The 23,105-nt window shown below is 32.6% G+C and overlaps 2 protein-coding genes and 2 pseudogenes across 3 annotated transcripts; 1 reads left to right on the forward strand and 3 right to left on the reverse strand.

The window, feature by feature from the left end:
* Window positions 1–3,177: 3,177 nt before the first annotated feature.
* LOC146946527 (putative F-box/LRR-repeat protein At1g56400) lies at window positions 3,178–5,071 on the reverse strand. Its single transcript, XM_085748910.1, has 3 exons — window positions 4,153–5,071; window positions 3,734–3,907; window positions 3,178–3,619 (listed from the first exon to the last, which is right to left on the reverse strand). Exons 1-3 carry the CDS (start codon window positions 5,062–5,064, stop codon window positions 3,332–3,334), a joined length of 1,374 nt encoding a protein of 457 aa, XP_085605036.1. The 5' UTR covers window positions 5,065–5,071; the 3' UTR covers window positions 3,178–3,331.
* Window positions 5,072–7,594: 2,523 nt separating this feature from the next.
* LOC146946528 (putative F-box/LRR-repeat protein At5g54820) lies at window positions 7,595–8,437 on the reverse strand (annotated as a pseudogene).
* A 4,477-nt stretch (window positions 8,438–12,914) lies between these two features.
* On the forward strand, window positions 12,915–14,166 carry LOC146946529 (F-box/kelch-repeat protein At3g23880-like; annotated as a pseudogene).
* A 3,515-nt stretch (window positions 14,167–17,681) lies between these two features.
* On the reverse strand, window positions 17,682–20,725 carry LOC146946530 (uncharacterized). Of its 2 annotated transcripts, XM_085744558.1 has the most exons (3): window positions 20,582–20,725; window positions 19,610–20,306; window positions 17,682–19,475 (listed from the first exon to the last, which is right to left on the reverse strand). In XM_085744558.1, the coding sequence occupies exons 2-3, from the start codon at window positions 20,271–20,273 to the stop codon at window positions 18,082–18,084; spliced, it is 2,058 nt and encodes a 685-aa protein (XP_085600684.1). In that variant the 5' UTR covers window positions 20,274–20,306; window positions 20,582–20,725; the 3' UTR covers window positions 17,682–18,081. The 2 variants fall into 2 exon arrangements, with proteins under 2 accessions (XP_085600684.1, XP_085600683.1); XM_085744557.1 differs by having other exon boundaries at window positions 19,610–20,725.
* Window positions 20,726–23,105: the final 2,380 nt, after the last annotated feature.

Below are 23,105 nucleotides of genomic sequence, written 5' to 3' on the forward strand. Positions count from 1 at the left end.
ATTGGAAAATTCCAAAGTGCTTTCGTGCCGGGACGTTTAATTACTGATAATGCCTTACTAGCTTTTGAATCTTTTCATTATATGAGGAAAAAAAAAGAAAAGGCAAGAAGGGGTGTGTGGCGTTAAAGCTAGATATGTCAAAAGCATATGATCGTATCGAGTGGAATTTTTTGATCGAGGTGCTTCAGTCTATGGGTTTTTCTCAGAAATGGCAGAACTTGATTTTCAATTGTATTTCCACTGTTTCTTTCTCTCTTTTGTTGAATGGAAGTCCTTGTCAGAAGTTTTATCCTCAACGAGGCCTCCGTCAAGGGGACCCTTTATCTCCTTACCTATTTATCTTATGTGCTGAGGTTTTTTCTGGGCTTCTAATAAAGGCACAAGCAGAAAAAGGCCTTCATGGAATTCAAATTGCTAGAGGAGCGCCAAAAATTAATCATTTATTTTTTGCAGATGATAGCCTCATTTTCTGTAGGGATTCTTTTCAAGATTCTCAGACCATTCAGGAAATTCTTAATACATACCAATCTGCTTCTGGTCAACTTATTAATTTGGACAAACCTGAACTCTCTTTTAGCCGAAATGTACTTAATGATCGTAAAATCTTGTTCCAAGGCTGGATGCAAATTAAGGCTGTTGAGTGTCATTCAAAGTATCTAGGGCTGCCTGCTTTTGTTGGTAGGTCTAAGAAACAAGTTTTCAATTTTGTCCAAGATAGGTTGTGGAAGAAGCTGAAAGGTTGGAAAGAAAAATTTCTATCAACTGCTGGGAGAGAAGTTTTGATCAAATCAGTAGTTCAAGCTATTCCTACATAGGTGATGAGTTGTTTTCTACTTCTAATGGGTTTATGTGAGCATATTGAAAGTATGATTAGTAAGTTCTGGTGGGGTAGCAAACAAGGTGAGCGTAAAATTCATTGGATTAAATGGGAGACATTATGTAATGAAAAAAAGAAAGGTGGAATAGGCTTTCGAACATTTCATGAGTTTAACCTTGCAATGTTGTCTAAACAAGGTTGGCGTATTATGCACAACGACGACATATTGATCTCACAATGTTTGAAAGCAAGGTATTTCCCTAGAAGCAATTTCTTGAAAGCTTCAACTGGTTACAGCCCAAGTTATACATGGAGAAGTATTTTGCAAGCACGAGTGGATGTTATTGAGAAAGCTGGTATTTAGAGAGTAGGAGACGGTCGTCTAATTAATGTATGGGAGGATAATTGGCTTCCTTATCAAAATGGGCACAAGAGTTGGTCTCCTAAACCCTCTAATTGTGATATTATGTTTGTCTCAGATCTCATTCACCTTGACATTCGATGTTGGAATGCTCCTTTAATTAATGAAATTTTTCTCCCTTTTGAGGCTCAACAAATTCTTCAATTGCTAATTTCTTTTTCTCAGTTGCAAGATGAATTTGTGTGGGGTGCTTCACGGTCAGCTACTTTTTCTGTGAAGAGTTCATACCATTTCTTAAAGGCAAGGCGTGAAGCATATGACTCACATAGCTCAATGCAGGATAATAATCACCAAGTGTGGAAAAAATTATGGAAAATAAAAAGTATTCCAAGACACATCCACTTTTCTTGGAGGATTCAACATGAAAAACTACCAGTAAAAAATGATCTTTTTAAAAAAGGAATAAGTAGTGATCCATTGTGTGTTCTTTGTGGGGAACATAATGAGACAATTTCACACCTCTTTATGGAGTGTCATTGGTCAAAGCAGATATGGTTTGCTTCCTCTTTAGGTGTGGTATTTAATTCACATGATTCCAGGTACGTTCCTTTTCATAAGTGGTTGGAGGAAAATATTATTGATGTCGATGAGGATATTATAGTCCATATTTTGGCCTTGTGTTATGAGATATGGTGTGCTAGAAATAAGAAATGTTTTGAGGGGACTGAGGTTGATGTGGCTGTCACTATTCAAAAGGTACAAAGAACTATTGGGAATTTTAAGAGTGCTAGTTCAGTGTTAGTGGAGACACTAAGTGGAGGTCCAATTTTGCCAATATCTGATGTTCATTGGACACCGCCTTTTAGTGGTTTCTATAAGCTTAATGTTGATGCAGCAGGTCTGATAGAGGGTGATAAGTGGGGTATTGGTGTTGTGGTGAGAGATAATGAAGGTGTTGTCGTTGGTGCTAGTTCCTGGCAAATCTTTTCATTACCAGATTCAGAGGTTGCAGAAGCTTTAGCTATGCGGAAGGGTCTGGAATTTGCAAAAGACATGTCTTTTCTGAATGTTATAGCAGAATCAGATGCTTCTAATGTGGTTTTAGCGTTAAATGATCACCAACAATCTCCCAACTATGTTGGCTCTATTATTCGAGATTGTATTAGTTTTAAGGGTAGTTTTCGTAGTTTAAATTTTTTGCATGTTAGGCGTGAAGCCAACCAAGCTGCTCATTATTTAGCAAAATATGCTCTTAAGAATTCAGATTGCATATGGATCGAAGAAGCTCCGCCTTGTATTTCTGCAGTTTTGGCATTTGATTTGTTGCAAGACCTTCGTTAATGAAATTGTCTTTAACGTCAAAAAAAAATGTCATTGTCTCTGATGTATTCTATCAATTTGAATGAATGAATATCCTTTGTTTTGTCAAAAAAAAAAAAAACTATAAATTTAAAATTTTGGTGTATTGATGCGCTTGAATTTTCGATTGTACCATAAAATTTTCCCCATGACATTCCTTCAAAAAAAAAAATATATATCCAAAACATAATGCTTCACTGAAATGACTTAATATTAGCATTATGGAACTCCTAACTTAATAATACTCTCTAAGTCTCAAAATAAGTGATCTTGTTGATTGAAACACACATGCCAATGCATAGATTTGACTTTAACGATGTATTACTAAAAATTACTCTCTCCGTCTCAAAATGACCAAATCTTATGTTCATGACACACATATTATGAAAAAATGTATAAATGAAAGAAAGAGAAAAATAAGTTTAAATATCCTTGTCAAGTATTGATGTATTCACCATTAAAAATTTGATATTTTAAAAATATTTTCATCGTAAAAAAAAAAAATATCTAGGCAAATCTAAAAACATCGTATATGATATCATTTGTCTTTATATAATAAAATGAATATGATGAAAATATGTTATATGAAGGGTACATATAATCAAACAATGTCATATTTTGGAATTGGAGAGAGTACGGAACAAGACTTTATTGAACAAAATATAGGTAAGTACGAAAGATAGAATAATCTTGGAACAAGACTTTATTGAATAATCTAATATTACAAGATCTCATTGCTCAAACGACATTAAAAAAGAAAAGAAAAATGAAACAATGTATTCCACCCTCTCTCATCAATCAATTGATATTTGCAAATTCTTTGAACCCTTTTGAGCTTTGACTAAAAGTTGTGCACATCCACGTCGAAATTCTTCTTTACCATCATCTTCATTCCACAACTTAATATTAATCTGTTCCAAAACTTTTCCTTGCATAAGAAAGCAACAAGTCATAAGTTCTTCGTTTGTGGCTCTCAATCCAATTACTTCTACCACCTTCAAAGTACTTTTCAAGCATTGAGGAAACACTCGAGGAGTTTGCCAAAATTTCTTAAGGTCTACTTGATAGGGAAGTGTATAGTCCTGTAATATATACAAGCAAACATTCAAAAATGTTAAAAATCAAACCATATAACAATATATCAATGACTACTATGTCAAAAATTGAGAGAAAAAAATGTAAAGTATTTGACTGACCTCAAATATAACTTGTGGACTTATGTCTAATGTGAGTTTTTCAAGCAATGGGCAACTGTTGAGCATGAATTCAAATCCACAAAGTTCATATGAATGCATTTGAGTCTTTAGAGTCAAATGTTTTACATTCAAAGCACTTTGCATCTTCACCGGTTCATCTCCAGATGGAACGACCTAATATATGTATGTTGATATAAGATATCATAACGTACGTACTACAATGCAAATTAAATTAAACCAACAATTTTGCTACAGTTTTACTATCGTAATCACAACTTGAAATTGACGACGAATCACAAAATAATGACTCATTAAATTTTAGTGCAAGATCAATTTATATATACTTGCACAAAATACATGCCAACTAAATATACTAGTACCATATTTAATCATTAACAAGAAATTAATTAAAAGAGTACCTGAAGTAGATAACTGCAAACTGTTAGAATCTTGGCGGCGGAGAAATCATGAAGGATTTGGCAGAGTTCATTACCACGTTCATTGAATTCTGATTCTAGAGAAAAATCAATGTCTACCTCTTCTATAGCCCTAACATTTATATCTGAAGTAAACACAACCCCAGAATATTTGAAGTATTTAAGATTTGGTGCATTAAATATGAAATACTCAGAATCACACTTGTTTACCACCAATCTTGTTAATTCAAGTGGTTCATCTCCCAAATCAAAGTTCGCCAAATTCCAGCACTTCTCAAGACTCAAACTTTCAATCGTACGACAGGTTGATAACAATCTTTTTAGAGTTTCGATTTTAACTTCAATCCGACCCAAAGATAAGTCTTTGAGTGCACCAAAGTTAAGAAAATCTTGCGCATCGAAACCACAAGAATACAGTTTTAGCGATTCAAGCGACAATCCAAGTTGATAAACATGCGTTGGCAATTGAAACAACGCATGTTTTCCTTCCAAATTGTTATCTTCACAGTTAGAATCAGAGAAATCAAGAATTAGATCTTTCACACCCCGTTGTATCGCGAAAGCAACACACCCTTCAATTGTTTCCCTACAAGTTTGAGGGTTCGAAACCGTGAGAGAAAACCTGTTACTGTTGCGGCTAGGGAAGTGTGCGATCCAGTTTGTAATAAAGTTGATGAAAACTTTTCTTTGTTCTTGTTTGTTTTCATCAGAAGTTGAATCCACAAAGAAGTTTTCATTGAAGTCGATGTTTTCTTCGGATTGCCATATCTTTGACCATTTTTGGAGAAGAATAGGTGTTCTTGTTGTGGCTTCTTCGGAGGGTAGGAAAGATACGATTGCAAGAAGAAGTGGTTTTAGTATCGAAGAAAACAATTCCATGTTATCTTTTGCCATGGTTTTGAATATGAATATACGATAATAATATGTAGGGTGGGGTAACTGTGTTTAGTGATAATGGTGGATTATTAGGGCATAGGGGTGTGTGTATTTATATAGATTTGAATAGGTGCAATCAGATTTTTCCTTTTAATTTTGATTGATAGCGTTTCATCAATCGGTGTCTAAAGATTAGTTATGGAATGTTTAACCAATAGGAAGTTGGTTAATGATTTTACAAAAAGAAATTTTATCTTCAAAATACAAAAGAAATTTTATCTTCAAAATACAGGCTGTATAATTAACGTCACTCTGAAGAAAAGATTATAATTAAGATTAATCTAACAGTATATGATTTAATATAAAAGACTTGCTTGCAGTTTTGATATCTCTAAATTATGCACAATTTTGTCCCACAAAAATTTTTCCCGGGTCAATAAACTCTCTTTAGTCGTCTTCTTCTAAAAAAAAAAAAAAAAAAACTCTTTGTGTAAAAATTTCTCAAAAATTAATCAAATCCGATTTTAGCGTCAAAATATTTTATGGCAAATTCCTTAATTCAGAATTTTTTTCAACATATTTGGAATATATGTTTATTTGAAATAGATAAATAGTTTTTAAACCAAACAATTGAGCGTGAATGATTAACGAGTACCACCAAAGAACGAATTGTTCAGAACCAGAGTTTGATTCCTGAATGATGGAACAAATATTCGTTAAAGTTTGGCAAAAGATTGTTCCACCTGAAATCGAACTCAGAGAAGTTCATTAACAACATGAGCTCAATCACTTGGTTACATTTTGGAGAATTTAATTGTAAGAATTTAACTTTGAATGAATTTTGGTCTACAAGAAAAATAAAAACAACTTTTATTCCCTAAAATAGAACAATTTAGTTTCTAGATGAACCCATTGTCATAAGAGAAATGATATTTGTACAACTATTTTTTTTACAACTTTTGTGACAACTTTCTCTCATACTCACATTATGTTCTTACTTTCTCTCTCTATTGTTTTAATTTTTGTGTCAATAACTCATTTTCTTTGTAAATTATGGTCGTCCTGTAAGTTATCATTGAAATGGTTGTTCAAATAACACAACTCTTATCCCATAAGTACGGTTTCTAATGAACATACCAACGGTTGATTTGTGAGTATATGGTGTTTGTGTGTGTGTTCATTTATATAGATTTGTATAGGTGTAAGTTCCAATGAATAAAGATTCAACCTTTGAAAATTAAGGTATGAAATTGCAGTCTTAATTTTGGATTAATAGTTTTTCTATTTTGTAAAGGACCCGCAGTTTTTTTCTTACAAAAAAAAAACATGTAAAAAAATGAATTTAATGTTTGATCCAAAAAACAATTAATGATATGTACTTTTGGAGTAATAAATTGGAGTAATTATGTTGAAATAAGATGCCACCTTTGGTCAAGAAGCGTTTTAGTGACGTTGTGCTTTTCATGGAAGCCTGGTTACGGTCTTAACCTTAATTTGGATTGATATTGCTTCTATTTGTACTCTACCAAGGATTTAATGTTTGACAAAAAAAACTAATTTAATAAGATGCACTTTTGGTGATTTGGAATCTTTTACGCGAGACTGGAACACATAACACTAGAAGGTTACGCGAGACTTGACCACATTGATGAAGTCGCCCAATGGTTTCAACTAGTGAACTCAGTCCTCTTTGACAACAAACACTTATAATGCTTAGGTAGGGAGAACCAATTCTCACGTAGTGAAACTGAATATTGTAATGCTCATCTAACACACTTTTTAGAAGCTTGCAGTACCATTAACCTAGCAGGAGTTTCGAATCTCGACAAGAGGCTTCGTTTGTTTGTTTACTCTCTAAGTGGACGAGTAAAAGATTGGTTGAACGCACTTTTAAGTGGCACCAAAGCTACTTGAGATGATCTGCATAAAGCATTCCTATGCCGGTTTCCAAAAAGAAGATGGATAAAATATCTACGATTCATGGGAGAGGTACAAGTTACTACTTAAGTGTTATTATTCCTGATGTGCGGATTTATTAAAGTGAATTTTTCATTAGATGTTTAATTCTTTTTTTCTTTAATATTGTAACAACTAAGTATCAATTCAAAACATATATTGTCACTACCAAAAAATATATTTAAACACTACCAACTAATAATTTACAAATAATGCATCAAATTAAAGTTCAGTTCAAGAGATAAGTCGTGCACAAACAAAATATATCATTATCCTTTATGTTTTTAAAGTAGAAGGCGTTAATCAATAATCTAATATTACAAGATCAAATTCACTTAAACCACATTAAAAAAAAAAAAAATTAAAGGCCATGTAATCCACACTATCATCAGTCATAATTGGAGTATGCCTAACATGAACACCTAAAATGGTTTCAAAATATATTTTAGTAAAAAATTAAAAGATATCTTATAATACCAATTGCGGTAATAAGATATTTTATTAAAATTTACTAAAAATAATAGGTATTGAATCCACCTTTAAATCTTTTTAGTAAATTTAAATAAGATATCTTATAAAGAAAAATATCTTATTAAAATTTACTAAAATAATAGGGTCCATCATGAGACCGAGTCCATACTAAAATTTGCAAATTTTCTGAAGCTTTTGGAGTACGGACTAAAAGTTCCGCACGTCCACGACGAAGGTCGATAAGACCATCATACTTACCACACAAATTAATATTAATCTGTTCCAAAACTTTCCCTGCTGAAATGAGAAAACGTAAAGTCTCAAGTTCATCATTTGTTGTTCTCGATTCAATTACTTCTACCACCTTCAAAGTTCTTATCAAGCATTCAGGAATTACTCTATACCCTTGCCAGTAATTCTCAAAGTCTATATCATAGCCTGGATGAGGTTGATAATCCTATAATAATATACACAGGAAAACATTAAAATATGTTAGGAAAATATTAATTCCATAGTTATATATAATGACTATGTTAATTGGAAAAAACAAAAAAAGACATTAAATTTAAAATATTTGACTCATCTCCTCATATATAACTCGTTGATCTATGCCCATTGCCCAATGTGAGTTTTTCCAACAAAGGGCAACCAATGAGTAAGAACTCAATTCCACAAAACTCATATTTATGCATTTGAGTTTTTAGAATCAAATGTCTTACATTCAAATCAGTTATTGTACTCACTGGGTCACCTCCTGATGGAACAACCTTTTTTGTGCATCAAATTTGATACGTTGCGTATCGCACTTGTTTAGCACCAATCTTTTTAATCCAAGTTGTATATCTTCCAAATCAAAGTGCACCGAATTCCAACACCTCTCAAGACTCACTCTCAATAGTCTTACAAGTTGATAACAAGGTTTTGAGAGTATTGATGTGAACTTCAATCCAACCCAAAGAAACATTTTTGAGTGCACTAAAGTTTTCAAATTTGTGCATACCAAAACCACACGAATACAATTTAAGTAATTCGATCGATGATCCAAGTTGATAAACAAGTGTTGTCAATTGGAACAAAGCATCATGATCATCATAAATATTATTTGTGTCTCATTTGGGATCGGAGAAATCTAGGGCTTCACCCACCAAGTTCTAGTGTGCACAATCCGGGTTGCCATATCATTGACCACTTTTTGTTAAGGATACATGTTGCAGCAGCTTCTTTGAAGGGTAGGAACGAAATAATTGCAAGAAGAAGCGATTCCGGTAAAAAAGAGAATAAATCATTCTTATCTCTTGCCATGGTTATGGTGGTTTTTCTTTGTTGATGAAACCTATGATTATGGTTTTAATTTGGATATGAAGACGAAATTAATATAATATATAAGTATCGTTTCTAATGAACACAACAATGGTTGATTCGTACGAGTATGTGGTGTGTGTGTTCATTTATATAGATTTGAATTGGTGTAAGTTCCAATGAATAAAGATTCAACCTTTGAAAATTAAGGTATGAAATTGCAGTCTTAATTTTGGATTGATAGTTTTTTTTTTTTTTTTTGGTACAAAGGATTGATAGTTTTTCTATTTTGTAATAGATCCATAGTTTTTTTTTTAAAAAAAAAAATCAAATTTAATGTTTAACCAAAAAAATTAATGATACTCCCTCCATTCCTTTTCTTTTGATGTTTTAGCTCTTGACACAAGTTTTAAGGAGTAATTAAAGTATATAAATATTTGTGTGTTTTTTACTTAAATGTCCTTATTTATCATTAAATTCACATGTGATAAACCAAAGGTCATAACTACTTTAATAGTTTATTGTGTTTTCCAACAAGGATAAACTTGAGAAAACAATAATAAATTCACTAAAACATCAAAAGTTTTGGAATATAGTTGAAGTTCTAAAACATCAAAAGAAAAGGAATGGAGGGAGTATGTCACTTTTGGAGTAATAAATTGGAGTAATTATGATGAAATAAGATGTCACCTTTGGTCAAAAAGCGTTTTGGTTACATATGGTGCTTTTCATGGAATCTAGTTAAGGTCTTAACCTTAATTTGGATTGATATTGCTTCTATCTGTGCTCTACCAAGGATTTAATGTTTGATAAAAAAAAAACTATTTTAATGACATGCACTTTTGGTGATTTGGAATCTTTTACTTCATTCAGAAGATGAATATATTTTTTCTGAAGTGAAATTGAAGTTTACTGTACATTTGTTTTCTAATTAAAATAATGATTTTTTTTATAAATCACAAAGTTATTTGTTAGCCCTTGTATTTTATAAAAGATTATTTCATAAGAAAAAAATATTATTTCATTATTAATTAGTTTACTTTGTCAGTGTAAAACAATTGTACACTGATAAAGTATATTAATTAAAATAAACTTTTTCATATTTTATAAATTAACATGTGTTTATTTAAAATGGATATATATGTTCTTGTGAGTTTAGCTCAGTTGATAGGAATAATGCATTTGTGAATTTAGCTCAGTTGGTAGGAGCAGTGGATAAAATATGGTTCAAACCTCGGACACAAAAAAAAAAATGGATATATGTTACCTATAATAGAATACGTAATTTTAATATAAAACCTATATGATATCCATATTTTCTTTAGGCTTAAATGCATTTTTCACCCCTATGTTTCAAAAAGATGCGATTTTTGCCCCCTATAAAAAAAATGGATATTTTGACCCCCTAACTTTTGGCCCTCTTTTGATTAGCTGATATTGATGGAGATTATGACAATTTCTCAGTCTCTGATGGTATAACTGGCATGGGGATAGAATGATGCTGATAAGTGGAGTCCAAACTGACATGGTGTAACTTTTGGCTCCCCTAAAGAAGGATCCACTTATCAGTTTTGACTCCACTTATCATGTCAGTTTGGACACCATGCAAGTTTGGACTCCACTTATCAGCATCCTTCTATCCCCATGTCAGTTTACACCATCAGAGACAGAGACAGAGAAATTGGTATAAAATCAGCTAATCAAAAGAGGGCTAAAAGTTAGGGGGTCAAAATATCCATTTTTTTTATATGGGGCCAAAATCGCAACTTTTTGAAACATAGAGGGTGAAAAGTGCATTTAAGCCTTTTCTTTATTGATTTTTTTTTTGTCAAGTAGCTAGTGGTTAGAGCTCACACATTTTAATTTTAAATATGGAGAAGTGGAGTGTCTGGGTTCGAACCCATGCCCCTACATATTATATGCAATATTCCTACCAACTGAGCTAAGCTCACGGGGATTATTGATGTTTTATTTAATAACCTCTTTGTGCTCTCTTTGCTTTATGAATTCAGAAATCTCTTTCCATTTGTTCTTTCAACGTTCCTTTGCAGTTAAATTGTAGTCATGGTTTTCTAGATCAATTAGTATGGTCATATAATTTACCTTCATGGATGAGATTTGGAAACTTTGTGATTGTCATGGTTACCCAATGCAAGGTAGTAGTTAAAGCTGCTCTGATCAATCTCATCAACACTATTTGGTTTGCTAGGAATCAAGCAAGATTTAAAAACAAAAGTATGTCTTAGAAAACTGCTGTTTCTATGATTATTTCAAGTACTTTTTTATCAGGTAATCAGACAAGCAAAGCTTCAAAAAACTCAATCAGAGATTTTACCATCCTCAAAAATTTTAAAGTAAATATTCACCATCCAAAGGCTCCTCATATCAAAGAAACTATATGGCATCCTACAAGTTAATCTTGGATTAAATCCAATATTGATGGAGCATCAAGAGGAATTCTAGGAGTTTCAGGTTGTGGAGGGATATTCAAGAATCATGAGGCAGATGCTCTTTCTTGTTTTGCAGAACCTCTTGGAATCAAAACTTCATATCAGGCAAAACTTTTTGGATTTATGAGAGCAATTGATATAGCAAAGCAGGTGAAATGGTGCAACATTTGGAGTGAAACAGATTTAGTTTTTAGTGGCACTTGCTTCAAAGAAATCAAATAAGATTTGTTGGGATTTAAGAAACAGATGGCATAATGTAATGGTCATGGTTAGAAGCATGAATTGCATTTTAACTCATATTTATAGGAAAGGGAATCAAGTAGCAGACATCCTTGCAAATCAAGCATTATGTTTAACCTCTATCAATGTTTGGCAAGAAGTTCCTGTGTTCATTAGAGAAAGTTACGTCAAAAACAAACTAGGGTGGCCTAATTTTAGATTTTGTAATTAAGTTTGGAGTTTTGGCTTTGTCCGGAAAATTGTGTTATAGGTCTTTCGCGTTATCATTACAGGTAACACAGTCTATGGGACATTGTACACCTGTCTTGTAACCAAACTCTAGTTGGCGAAAAACCACGACACATACGCCATATTAAGTTCTTGATTTTTGCTGGTACCTTTGGCTTCCATATACCCAACCAATAGCCTGGACATCGCAAATGTGATGTGTTTATCAGTTCTTCCACGCATAGCATGTAAGCGCTCTTGACCAAGTAAAAGTCGTTCTTTTCTGCTTCAATAGAACTTAATTCATAGATATTGTATATGTGAAAATATTTTGCATTGTGAATTAATTACAATCATTAGATCATTTAATATATTCGACTTTTATTATAACCACCTCTAAAGTAATGTACAATAAAGGTTGTTACGTGCCGACGAGGTAAAACATTTTACACTTACAATGCATAAATTTTTTAACTCTTTAGTGTATATCATTTGAATACTTCAACTGGCAATTCATTTCAAAGGGAATACATTGTAACTTTTTTTTATTTATGTTATTAAATTTAAGGGTTTTTTTCCCGTAAACTTAACTCACCTGGTAAGTGACATTGCATTATATATGCAGGGGTCGGGGCACGAACTCGAGACACCCCACTTATTTATCTTAAAAGTGAACTTCTAACCACTGGGATACTTAACCAAAAAATAAATAAAAATTAAGGTTTTTCTTTAGCTATGATCTAATTAAACTTACATTGTCAGTGGACAATATCCGCCATCGCTATATGATATGACACTGGTCCGAGTTGAACTAGACTTGATTCCCTTAATTAATATCTCGGATCAGAGTCTTGTGGATGTAAAAAAATATGGTTTGGATGAAAGACCTCACTAAAGTTTGGTTAAAATATTAAATTTGACAGGAAGATTTTTTTTTTTTCTAGGAAAATTTGACAGGAAGATATAAATGGACACTTTCCACTTATAAATTAGTCAAAAAAATATATAGAGAATATTGTATCCAAAAAATAAAAATAGAGAACATAAATTTCGTTAAAAATGGTAAATAGAGAAGAAGACGGTAAACCTTTTTTTTTTTTTTGTTTAAATTTATGTTCTCTATTTTGTCTGCATTAACAATATTCTATATTTATTTTAGGGTGTACGATTAAACTGTGTTTTCAATTGGTTTGCCGCTGAGCTTAACTGCTTCCAGGGCGGCACTCCCTTCATCTCACAACTCCAATGGGTATCTGCCTATCTAAGTCGCAGCGTCAGATCAATAGGCGGTCCAGGCGTGAACCCAATGCGCCTTCTCCGATAACCCTACCAGAAGAACTCATCACCGAAGTCCTATCCTTGCTTAACGTGAAATCACTTATGAGGTTCAAGTGTGTGAGCAAGTCGTGGAATTCCCTTATTTCTGATCCCTCCTTCGTCAAATTGCACCTCAATAAATCTTCACGAAATTCACACCTCGCACTGCTCTCGTCACCCGTGTTTAGTCAATACCAATGTCCAATATACCCTACTCAATCTCTTCCCCATGAGCAGTTTATTCAAGAACCCTATCACCGCTGCCAACTACCAATTAATGAATAGGGGATTATATCACCGGCTCATTGGTTCCTGTAATGGATTAATCTGTTTTCTCGGTGGTTCTCTCAATCTCAATCTTGAGTATCGAGAGAGTTCTCTCTCATTTTCTGGAACCCTGCAAAGAGGTCCTTTTCAATAAAATAGCCTCCTTTTCTGATGAGGCTCCATATCTCTATTTCCAATTCTCATTTGGTTATGATAATTTAAGCGGAAAATATAAGGTGGTTGCCTTTCGCCCCAACGACGTGAGAGTTTTCACTTTGGGTGATAATGTTTGGATGAAAATTCAATGTTTTCCTACCCATCCTCATCTTTATATTTATTACCCCTATGACATATGGTGCCTATTTGAATAATAGTTTTAATTGGTTTGCCATTCGCAACAATGTTATTCCTGATTCTTATCATTGGAAGAATGTTAGTGTTGAGCAATTTGTGATTATCTCACTAGATTTGGGGACGGAGACATACACGCAGATGCTGCCCCCTCAAGATTTTGACGAAGTTCCATATTTTGCTCCAATTATTTGTGTGTTGATGGAATGTCTTTGTTTTTCTTATTATTCAAAGGAATATAATTTTATTATATGGCAGATGAAGGAATTTAGAGTTGAAGAGTCGTGGACTAAATTGCTTAAGTTTAGATTTCAGAATCCACTTCACGACCATGTTTCCCTTGGATATCGCTATTTGCTGCCATTGCATGATTTTGCAAATGGTGATATATTGATATTAGACAGCTATGAACAACAAGTATTTCTCTACAATAGGAGAGATAATAGAGTAGATAAAACTGGACTTTCCAATTGCAGATATTGGTTTTTTATCGAGCATTATGTCGAAAGTCTAGTTTCAACCGGTTGAAAGTAAGTTCCTCTTACGACTTACTTTTTTCGAATTTTTCGGTAGTTCATCTCTGTTTTTTAATGGTTGATGTGTTATTTATGATAGCTTTGGTTTGATTGTATCTGTGAACTATTGTCTATTGGCTATTTTTAATAGATTTGGTTAGATTTTTTTTTAATATATTGTTCTATAAGGTCGATAAAATAAGGGTAACAGAGATGAGATGATATTGTATTGGATGTGTGATAAAATTATACATGACAGAATTAAAATTGAAAACATTGGAGAGAGTTGGAGTAACACCTGAAAGGATGGTAAAAACTTAGCTTAGATGATTTGGGCATGTAGAGAGAACGTTCGTAGATTTTGTAATAAATAAGGTGGGTAGACTCTATGGAGATTGGAGAGTAGGCAAATTACTAGAGGTAGATGAAGATTTAAAAAAAACTATAAGAGAAACTATCAAGAAATATTTAAAGATTAATGAGTTGGATAGAAATATGATACATATGATGTCGTTTGATACATATAGTTGATCTCACTTGGTGGGATATAAGACTTGTTTATTGTTGTATTGTTCTATAGGTAGAAGCGGGGTAAGATAAGCAAAACTATTTTATTTATTAAAACTTGTATTAATTTCAGTTTTTTCATAATGTTCTTACAATTAGTATGTAGAGTAAACCGGATGAACCAATGATCTAGTTTAGAACTTGATTGGTTGTGTATTTTGCTAATTAATAAATACATCCATACTGCTGTTAAAAAAAATACATGAATACTGATTCAAGAATTTATAATTGTTTTATTTCTATACCTTATAATGATATATTTCTATAAAATTTGATTTTTAAATACTGATCATTGCATTCATGGCATCATGGTTGAATTTTCATTATTTTTCCACAAAGGGGGAAATAACTGCACTTTTGAGTATTATGCATTCATTTTTTCCTGTGTTCTTATTATTTTGTTTTGTGGTTTCACTCTACTGTTTGTTAAAGTCCTTTTCAAATTATAGATCTACATGCCTAACTTGAAAAACAAGCGCTACTGATGGTGCATGGTGGGATTGTATGAAGAAAGCATATTGGAGCTACTCATTTTGTTAAAGAAATTTATGGCCTGCTTGATGTGTTTCTTTTAATTTTCTTCCAAAACAATGGAAACGACTCACTAATTAATAATTGTTTCTTTTACATCTTCATTTGATTACTTTGCCATACGTTGTCACATTTCGTTTTTGTCTCAATCATACGTCTATGTTAACAATTAAGTTCTATTTTATAAGTTCTTCTTATCAAGTGTCTTGGTATACACATTTCATGTGATTGAACATTTTTTATCTTTGTTGTATAAACATGCTGCTATGCCTATAGGTGAGTGAGCTTTGCTATTAGTTTCTTATTTCTTGGTGGGGGAATAGCAACATTTTCCAAATGAATATAAAGGTAATTGGAGGACAGGGGTTTATATTGTCTTCATTTTGCTTTCAATTTGTCTTCATTAGATTTTTAAAACAACTTTGCCATTGGAAGCCATTAACTCTAGAATGAATTTTTTTAGAGCCTATATACATGAGATCATATATTAGTTTTTGTCGAAAATTGATTATGTTTTGAAGATTTATAGCCATAGTTCAATATTTCCCTACTTCTATTCAAAAGATACTTTACCTATTTTACAACTATTTTTGCAGTTTTATTATTGTGCTTTTCTCAATCCTTAATGATCGGCAAAAATGATGACTAATTACAATTTGACAATATGATAAAAAGATTGAACGTATTGATCCTTTATGATAGTGAATCTGGTAGCATATGAGAGAAAGTGGGACCTAGTTGAGGAACTTATGAATGCTATTGATTTTGGAAGGTATATATATATATATAATTTGAAGTGTATGGGTAAAATTGGATAAGAGTGGCTTCAAATTATTAAGCTAGGCGTAAAAAGGATTGAGAATTGAATGTATGTACGTTTTACATTAAGGTGAAGGTACGTAGTCCATGACTTTGGAGATAGCTATAGATGTTGTATTATCCATTGTGGAGCTAAGTAGTTGGACACACCATGATTAACATTAAGATGATTCCCATAGTAGGATTGAAATTGATTATAATAGATAATGTAAATGTTAAAATATGATTCTTCAAGTTTGCGATTTAAGATGAAGTTTTAATATGAATGTTGTATTTTAGTGAGGCTGGAATAAGCTTCAAATATTGTCAAATGCATCATTTGTTTGGAACAAAATAAATTGTTCTGCTACTGTGAGTGCAACATGCAGATTAAAAATAAGAGTACAAAATAAATCGTTAGATGGAAAACATTCAGATGGATATTTAGATGGAACAAAATAAATTTATTCAGATTTTACAATATAAATTTAGATTAAAACTATGAGTATCTAACAGTTTCCATCTAAATATTTGTTTGGCCCATCTAAGCAATAAAAAGAAAAATACAACGATGAAAACTGAAAAGGTGGGATTTTTAAATGGATCAATCAAATATTTAAGAATAATTTTTATGATTACATCACAAACTTTGGTCTTTTGGTTTTGTTTTTGGGGCATAACTTTAGGAACTTAATTATGGTATGATCTTTCAAACTAAAATTACTGTTAACCATATAGAATTATTTGGAAAAAGCATGTACTTTGCAACGTGGTTAATTGTCTTAAATCATGCTACATTTTTGGCAAGTTGATCACTTCAAGAGAGGAAAGCTGGGCACCCTGTGAAAAATTCTTAGCAATATACTTCTCATTCATTTTCTGTTTGTTAGATTACTAGGGTTGTTTCCTAATAGTTAACTTATAACAAGGATACTAATCCCAAATCACTATCTTATGCTTATGATCATGCTATCTGAAATGATCAGCTCATTTGCACCAGCAAGCGATGCGATGTGTTTCTGCTTTCACTATTGGCCACTCCCACTTCACAAGATAACATTATTCTGCATTTTTTTGCCTCATTCCCATTACAATAAATGTCCATGCCTCTGCATCATATTCATAGGGTTTTGCAGGCAGGGAACACATGAAAAACATTTTTTTTTTATGTTCTTCAATCAAATATGCTCTAAAATGTTGCTTGTTTCTATAACTCAATAAAACTGTATCCTTTAAGTTCTAAAACTGTTCAGGGTAGGCAATGAAATCGTCTCGGGTAATTGAAGTTAAAACTGTATCATTTAACTTGATTACAAAAGTATAGTACATGTATAAATTACTCTGTATACGATTCTCAACAGTGAGCCTCCACCATGTCTTGAGGTGATATGTAATACGTAACTAATCTATTTTTTCACAATAATATAATATATAACTAATATGTTCATTAAACATTTATGCATTAGTATTTCATAATTTACTCTATGGCATAAATTCTATGGCATTATGTTTATTTCATAAATTCTATGGCATTATGTTTATTTGTTTCTGGTAATTTATACTGTGATACATTTTTTATCTGATGTAGCTGCTAGATAATTACTCTGGTTTAGCAGCATCCAATTTCACGTCTCAGATGATTTTCACAATATACGGATAACAGAGATTACTGTTTATTAGAGTATTCCTTTATTTAAAAAATAAATAAAAATAAAAAAGATATGAATATTTCATGGACCATCATGTCTAAGATTTCTATAATAAAAAATAAAATAAAATAAAAAGACTAATACCAACTATGTTAGTAGAAATTAGTGTAGCCTCTGACCATGTAACTAACTTTCCTAACTCAGCACAGTCCTAGTTGAGTATAAATACTAATTTTGCTGAGAACCAATTTTCTCATTTGATCAAGTACAGAACAGAATATGAAATCTAAACCTTACCAAAGTAATTTGCAAAAAAGGTCATTTTAAAGCTTACCCATCTAAAGTTGGATACACCATTACTTGCTTTACAAACAAGGTCATTTTAAAGCAGCCTTCCCATGATAATTGGATCTTTAATCATGTTTTGTTTCTCAAAGCTTTGAACACGCTTGGAGTGTAATTAAGCTGGTAATTTACGAGTACTGAGCCAAATATTTTGAACCTCTTAGCACTACCAAGCGCTACCTCTGCATCTGCACGCTTCTTAAAGACCACTCTTGCACGGCTGCTTACTCTGTCAACTTCTGTTTCAGATTCCTTTAGTTCTCCAAAACGCCTAAACATTTTGTTAAGGTTTGTTTCTGAGGGAACAGATTTGAACTCGGTAAAGTTCATAACAAGCTCAGCAGGAGCATTCTCATCTATATAACCAGGAGGTTTGTTAGGAGTCTCAGCATGATTGCTTTTAGAATTTTTTACCCAGGAATAGGGCCCACAATTAACTTGGGCTGGCTTTGGTGGCTTAGCAGCGACAAGTTGTTCGTCCTTTTTCTGGTTTTTCGGCAATGGTTGTTGCACTGGTTTCTCTTGATTGCCATTGTCAATGACCCAGTCTGTACAATGCAAGTCACTCATATCTTCAAATGTAACAAATCCAGTTCCAGCTATGGGTAGTTTCTTCTTCCTCATGGTGCCAAGTTCATCCGTACGTGAAATCTCTTTCCAATCGGCACTCACAATTACAGAATTCTTGAAATCAGAGAAGAAGCTGCCTATGCCATTGAGAAAAGTATGTTCTCCATGGGGTTTTTGTGCCACACACTGAAGTGAAGATAGCATATCAACTAGAGACGAATATTCTGTTGTGTTCTCATCATGCTCAACAGTTTTAGGAGAAACATCCAATCTATTCTCAGGAAAAACACCAATGTCTACATCTGTCTTCTGAGAGAGTTGACTATCAGCCCTACGAATACAGTCATCAGTTGTAAACGATGAATTTGTGGTATTTGAAACTTCTGCAACATAAATTGTTTTTTTCCCAGTTTGAATTTTGAAGTCATCATCAAAGTGATCGAAGGCGCTCCTTTTCTTGGAATGTTCAGGTGCAACCAGATGAACTGGAGTCCAACAATCACCGTCTGGAGAATCCAGAGAACCATTCATTGGGTCTGACATCCCTTTTTCCTTCTTTGCTGGATGCATAGTATCCTTGAAATTATATTTACGCTTTTGATGCGCGCTGCTTTGATTATTTAAATTTCTAGGACCAGCTTGATCGACTGTATTAACAACAGGAGTTGCATACTCAATAACTTCCAACAAATCTTGTTCCTCGTCAACAAAAAATGAATTGTCCTTGTCAACGCATTCTTGCTCTTCAACCTTTTGCCTCATATTTGACTCCTCGTTGAGTTTTTCCTTTCCATCACGCAACAGCATGTGGCTCCCTTGGTCAGTGATTTGAGTGCCTTCTTCTGCAATTGCATTAGCATCAAAATTTTCCTCGTGGTCAATAGATACCAGCAATCCTGCACAAACAGAACTGCAAGCATCACTATCTATAAACTAAACGACATTCTCATTTACAACAATTTCAATTGCAACCACAAGTTAAGCTGAAAGAAAGAAAAAAAAACACCAATGAGATCAGCAGATATCTTACCTTTAACCTCGGCAGTTTGGTTCATTGTTTTACTTCTTTCTGTTCCTTGTTGATCTTCGACATCTATTTGCAGCATCCCCTCGCGTACATCAGATTGTTCAGCATTCAAAGCAGAAACACCACTCGCATCCTTGTCAGCTATTACTTGCTCCATTGCATTACACTTTTCAACTTCAGTTCCACAGACAACTTCATGTACAATACTTGCTCTGCCATCAACTTTATCATTCACAATTGGCATATTCAATATCGAATCTATCGTTTCCATGATATCAACAACAATATTAGAGTTGGCATCAAATTTATCATTCCCAAAATTTGACATTTCCTCAATATCAACAATACTGGAGTTGCGGTCAACTTTACCGTCATTCCAATTCGTGTATAGTATTGAATCAATCGATTTCAAAATGTCAGCAAACAGTGATGTCCCCGGGTGACCTGCGGACCCAGCTGCATCCTCCATAGTGCAAGAGTCAGTGCCAACTATTGATTGATACCTCGCTTCCCTTTCCGAAACCACTCTATCCAACTTAACTGCGGCGGCATTCTCAATCCCATCTTCTCCACTCAAATCATCAACTATCTGACCACCACATTTCACAGACTCGTCTACGGTTTCACCAACAACTGTGGATGTATACCTCTTTTCTACTTCTTCCATGGATATAATAAACCTCTAAAACTTTCTTTATATCTAACAAAAATCAAAACATCAAACTTTCAATAAAACATTCAATTTTCTATGACCAAGCTCAATTAATTAAATCTAGAAGAGACCCTAATGCAATTATTTTCTAAAATCAACCTAGTTTGGCAAGTAATTTTTGTTGAATGAAACAAATGCAATAGTTTGAATCTAACTAACACAGAAAACAAAGGGAGAAGCAAGAAACAAAGGGTATAACAACAACAACAAACATAGAAACAATAAAAAAAACCAAAGTGAAAAAAAAGTTAGAGTAATGTAACCAGGTAGGTTGAGTTGAAGTTCATTTCACAGAGAATTGGAGTTTGCGCCGAAAGATTGCGAATGAGAATGAGAATGAGTGATGAAACTGACGCGAGGGTTTCAGCGGTTAGTAACAAGTTCTTACCCTGCACACGCGAGTTTTCAAATCCCTAAAATATTACTACTGTTTTTATTACTATTTTTTATTGGAAAATGCTAACAAATGCCCTAAGGGCATTGTTTAAGCATCTAAAAGTAGCAACTTTTGTATTGGAAATTGTACGGTTATAACTTTAACATGTGTTGAACTTGTATTTTCAAGACATAGTTTTTTTTTGTGGGTTCCTTAAACAATGCCCTTAGGGCATTTGTTAGCAAGACCCTTTTTTATTTTAAGGAGAATGTTAGACAGTTAATTGTGGCATTTTTTTTTAATGTGGCTTAGGTTTGAACACCGAACTTTATATATTATATATTGTTTTTATCAACTGAGATAAACCTTTCGTATTTGTTGAGTTGTGTTTTCCTAAACACCTTAATTATGGTATAATTTTAGCCTTAATTTCAATTTTGGTCTTCATATCGTAGGTTTTATTGATAGTTTAAGTATGACCTTTTTACTTAAATAAGCATTTTCAAAAGCCTAAGTCAAATCTTTTTAATAAACTGATTAGACCAAGTCTAAACAGGTCAGACTGCAAGCTTATGTAGGCCAATTTAGCTTATTCCCAACACTACTTCCAATTTTGTAATATGACATCATTGTGAAGTTTTTACTTGAACCTTAAATTTTACTCCCTCCGTTTCAAAATGGGTGTCGCTTTAGCGAAAAAAATTTGTTTCAAAATGAATGTCACTTTACATTTCCAATACAACTTTAATTTTTTTTCCAACTTTACCCTCTTCAACTTTTCTCTCACAATTTTCAATGCAACTTTAAGTTTGTCTTTTTCTTATAAAGTAAGGTAAGGGCAGTTTAGTAAAAGTGTTATGTCTAATGATTATTTCATTTCATTTCTTAATCTGTGTGCAATGGGCTAAAGCGACACTCATTTTGAAACGGAGGGAGTACCATTAACACATGCTTACCCAAAAAAGAAAGAGATAATAGGAGAGTGAACCTAGGTTGTTACCACTTCTTATGAATCCAAACAACACATAATCTACCTTCAATCTATCTATATTTTGTAGCCTTTTTTTTAATCAAATTTTTTTATCTTTTTGATTTCATACTTTTGTTTATGATAAATAAGTGATTGAGATAATGAACAGTTAAAGATTATATAAAAAATGAAACTATTTTTAAAATGTAGTAAAATTTAATTGTTTTATTGGTTGTGTAAATATGACAATTTAAAAAAGAGAGTACAAAATAGAAAAAAGTAGTTAAAACATTAAATTTCTTAAAATAATGTATGTTTTTTTCTTTTTTATAATTACTCTTTTCTTGATGGTAATGATGAATAGTAATTTTTTTCTTTCTAATGATGTATAGTTACTCTTACAATTAGAATTTAGAATATATTATAAATGAAACAAAACAATCAACGATTTTCAATCATTAATTAATTTTTGTTGGATTGAGATATTGAAATGTGCCACAATTCATCGATTCTTCCCCTATGTTAAAACAATCAACGATTTTCAATCATTAATTAATTTTTGTTGGATTGAGATATTGAAATGTGCCACAATTCATCGATTCTTCCCCTATGTTAATTTTGATAGACTAGTTAGCCTTCTTAAAAAAGCTAATTAATTGTTGTAAGAAAAAATATTAAGTAATTAATTAAGTGTGATATTAGGGAATTGTTGTTTTTATGGGCAATTAATTGGGATATTTTTTATTTCTAAAAAAAATTAATGCAAGAGATTTGAAGGCACACTGACACACCACACACTACAGTTAAACCATACCGGTTTGAACTCCCAATCCCAAACCCGGTTCAAGCACCGGTTTTTTCTATACAAAGATCTTCTCCATTCCTTCCACTTCCACTACTCCATTTTAATTTCATTCCTCACTGCAAAACAACCTCAACTCTTTTTCCTCCAGATCCCAATCTTTTTCTGTATAGTGACTCTTTAGGACATTCTGTATGAGCCTTATGGCCTGAGTTGTACTCATACCATTTAATGCATTCACTATTTTGATAAAAAATGGATGATAGTGCAAAGTTGTTTTACACGGTCACTCTATTCTAATTAATCTCTAATAATAAAAAAGTGGTTACAAGGATAATATAACTTAATGGGTTAATTAAGTAAATAATCTTTATAAATATTCAGAATTTTGTTTTTAGTCCCTGCAAAATAAAATCGCACTTTTTAGTCCATATAAAATTTTTCATCAACATTTTTAGTCCCTATAAAATTTTTCCATCAACATTTCAGTCCCAGTCAAAAATTTCCATCAACATTTTTGGTCCCTAAAATGCTTAAGGAAAATGTCACAGAGACTAAAAAGTGGGATTTTATTTTGTAAGGACTAAAAACAAAACTGTGAATATTTATAGGGACTAAAAACTTATTTAACCCTAACTT

Source organism: Medicago sativa, chromosome 2, assembly GCF_051527215.1.
Source record: "Medicago sativa cultivar Bolivia chromosome 2, Bolivia_mono, whole genome shotgun sequence".
Classification (NCBI taxonomy): Eukaryota; Viridiplantae; Streptophyta; class Magnoliopsida; order Fabales; family Fabaceae; genus Medicago; species Medicago sativa.

Excerpts from the sequence above, each read along its gene's own strand:
- LOC146946527 (XM_085748910.1), bottom strand. The coding sequence starts at position 5,064 with ATGGCAAAAGATAACATGGAATTGTTTTCTTCGATACTAAAACCACTT. Across the intron at positions 3,908-4,152 it reads TTTGCAGTTATCTACTTCAG|GTCGTTCCATCTGGAGATGA; the intron begins GTACTCTTTTAA and ends TACATATATTAG. Across the intron at positions 3,620-3,733 it reads GTCCACAAGTTATATTTGAG|GACTATACACTTCCCTATCA; the intron begins GTCAGTCAAATA and ends TATATATTACAG.
- LOC146946530 (XM_085744558.1), bottom strand. The coding sequence starts at position 20,273 with ATGGAAGAAGTAGAAAAGAGGTATACATCCACAGTTGTTGGTGAAACC. Across the intron at positions 19,476-19,609 it reads CCAAACTGCCGAGGTTAAAG|GATTGCTGGTATCTATTGAC; the intron begins GTAAGATATCTG and ends CTGTTTGTGCAG.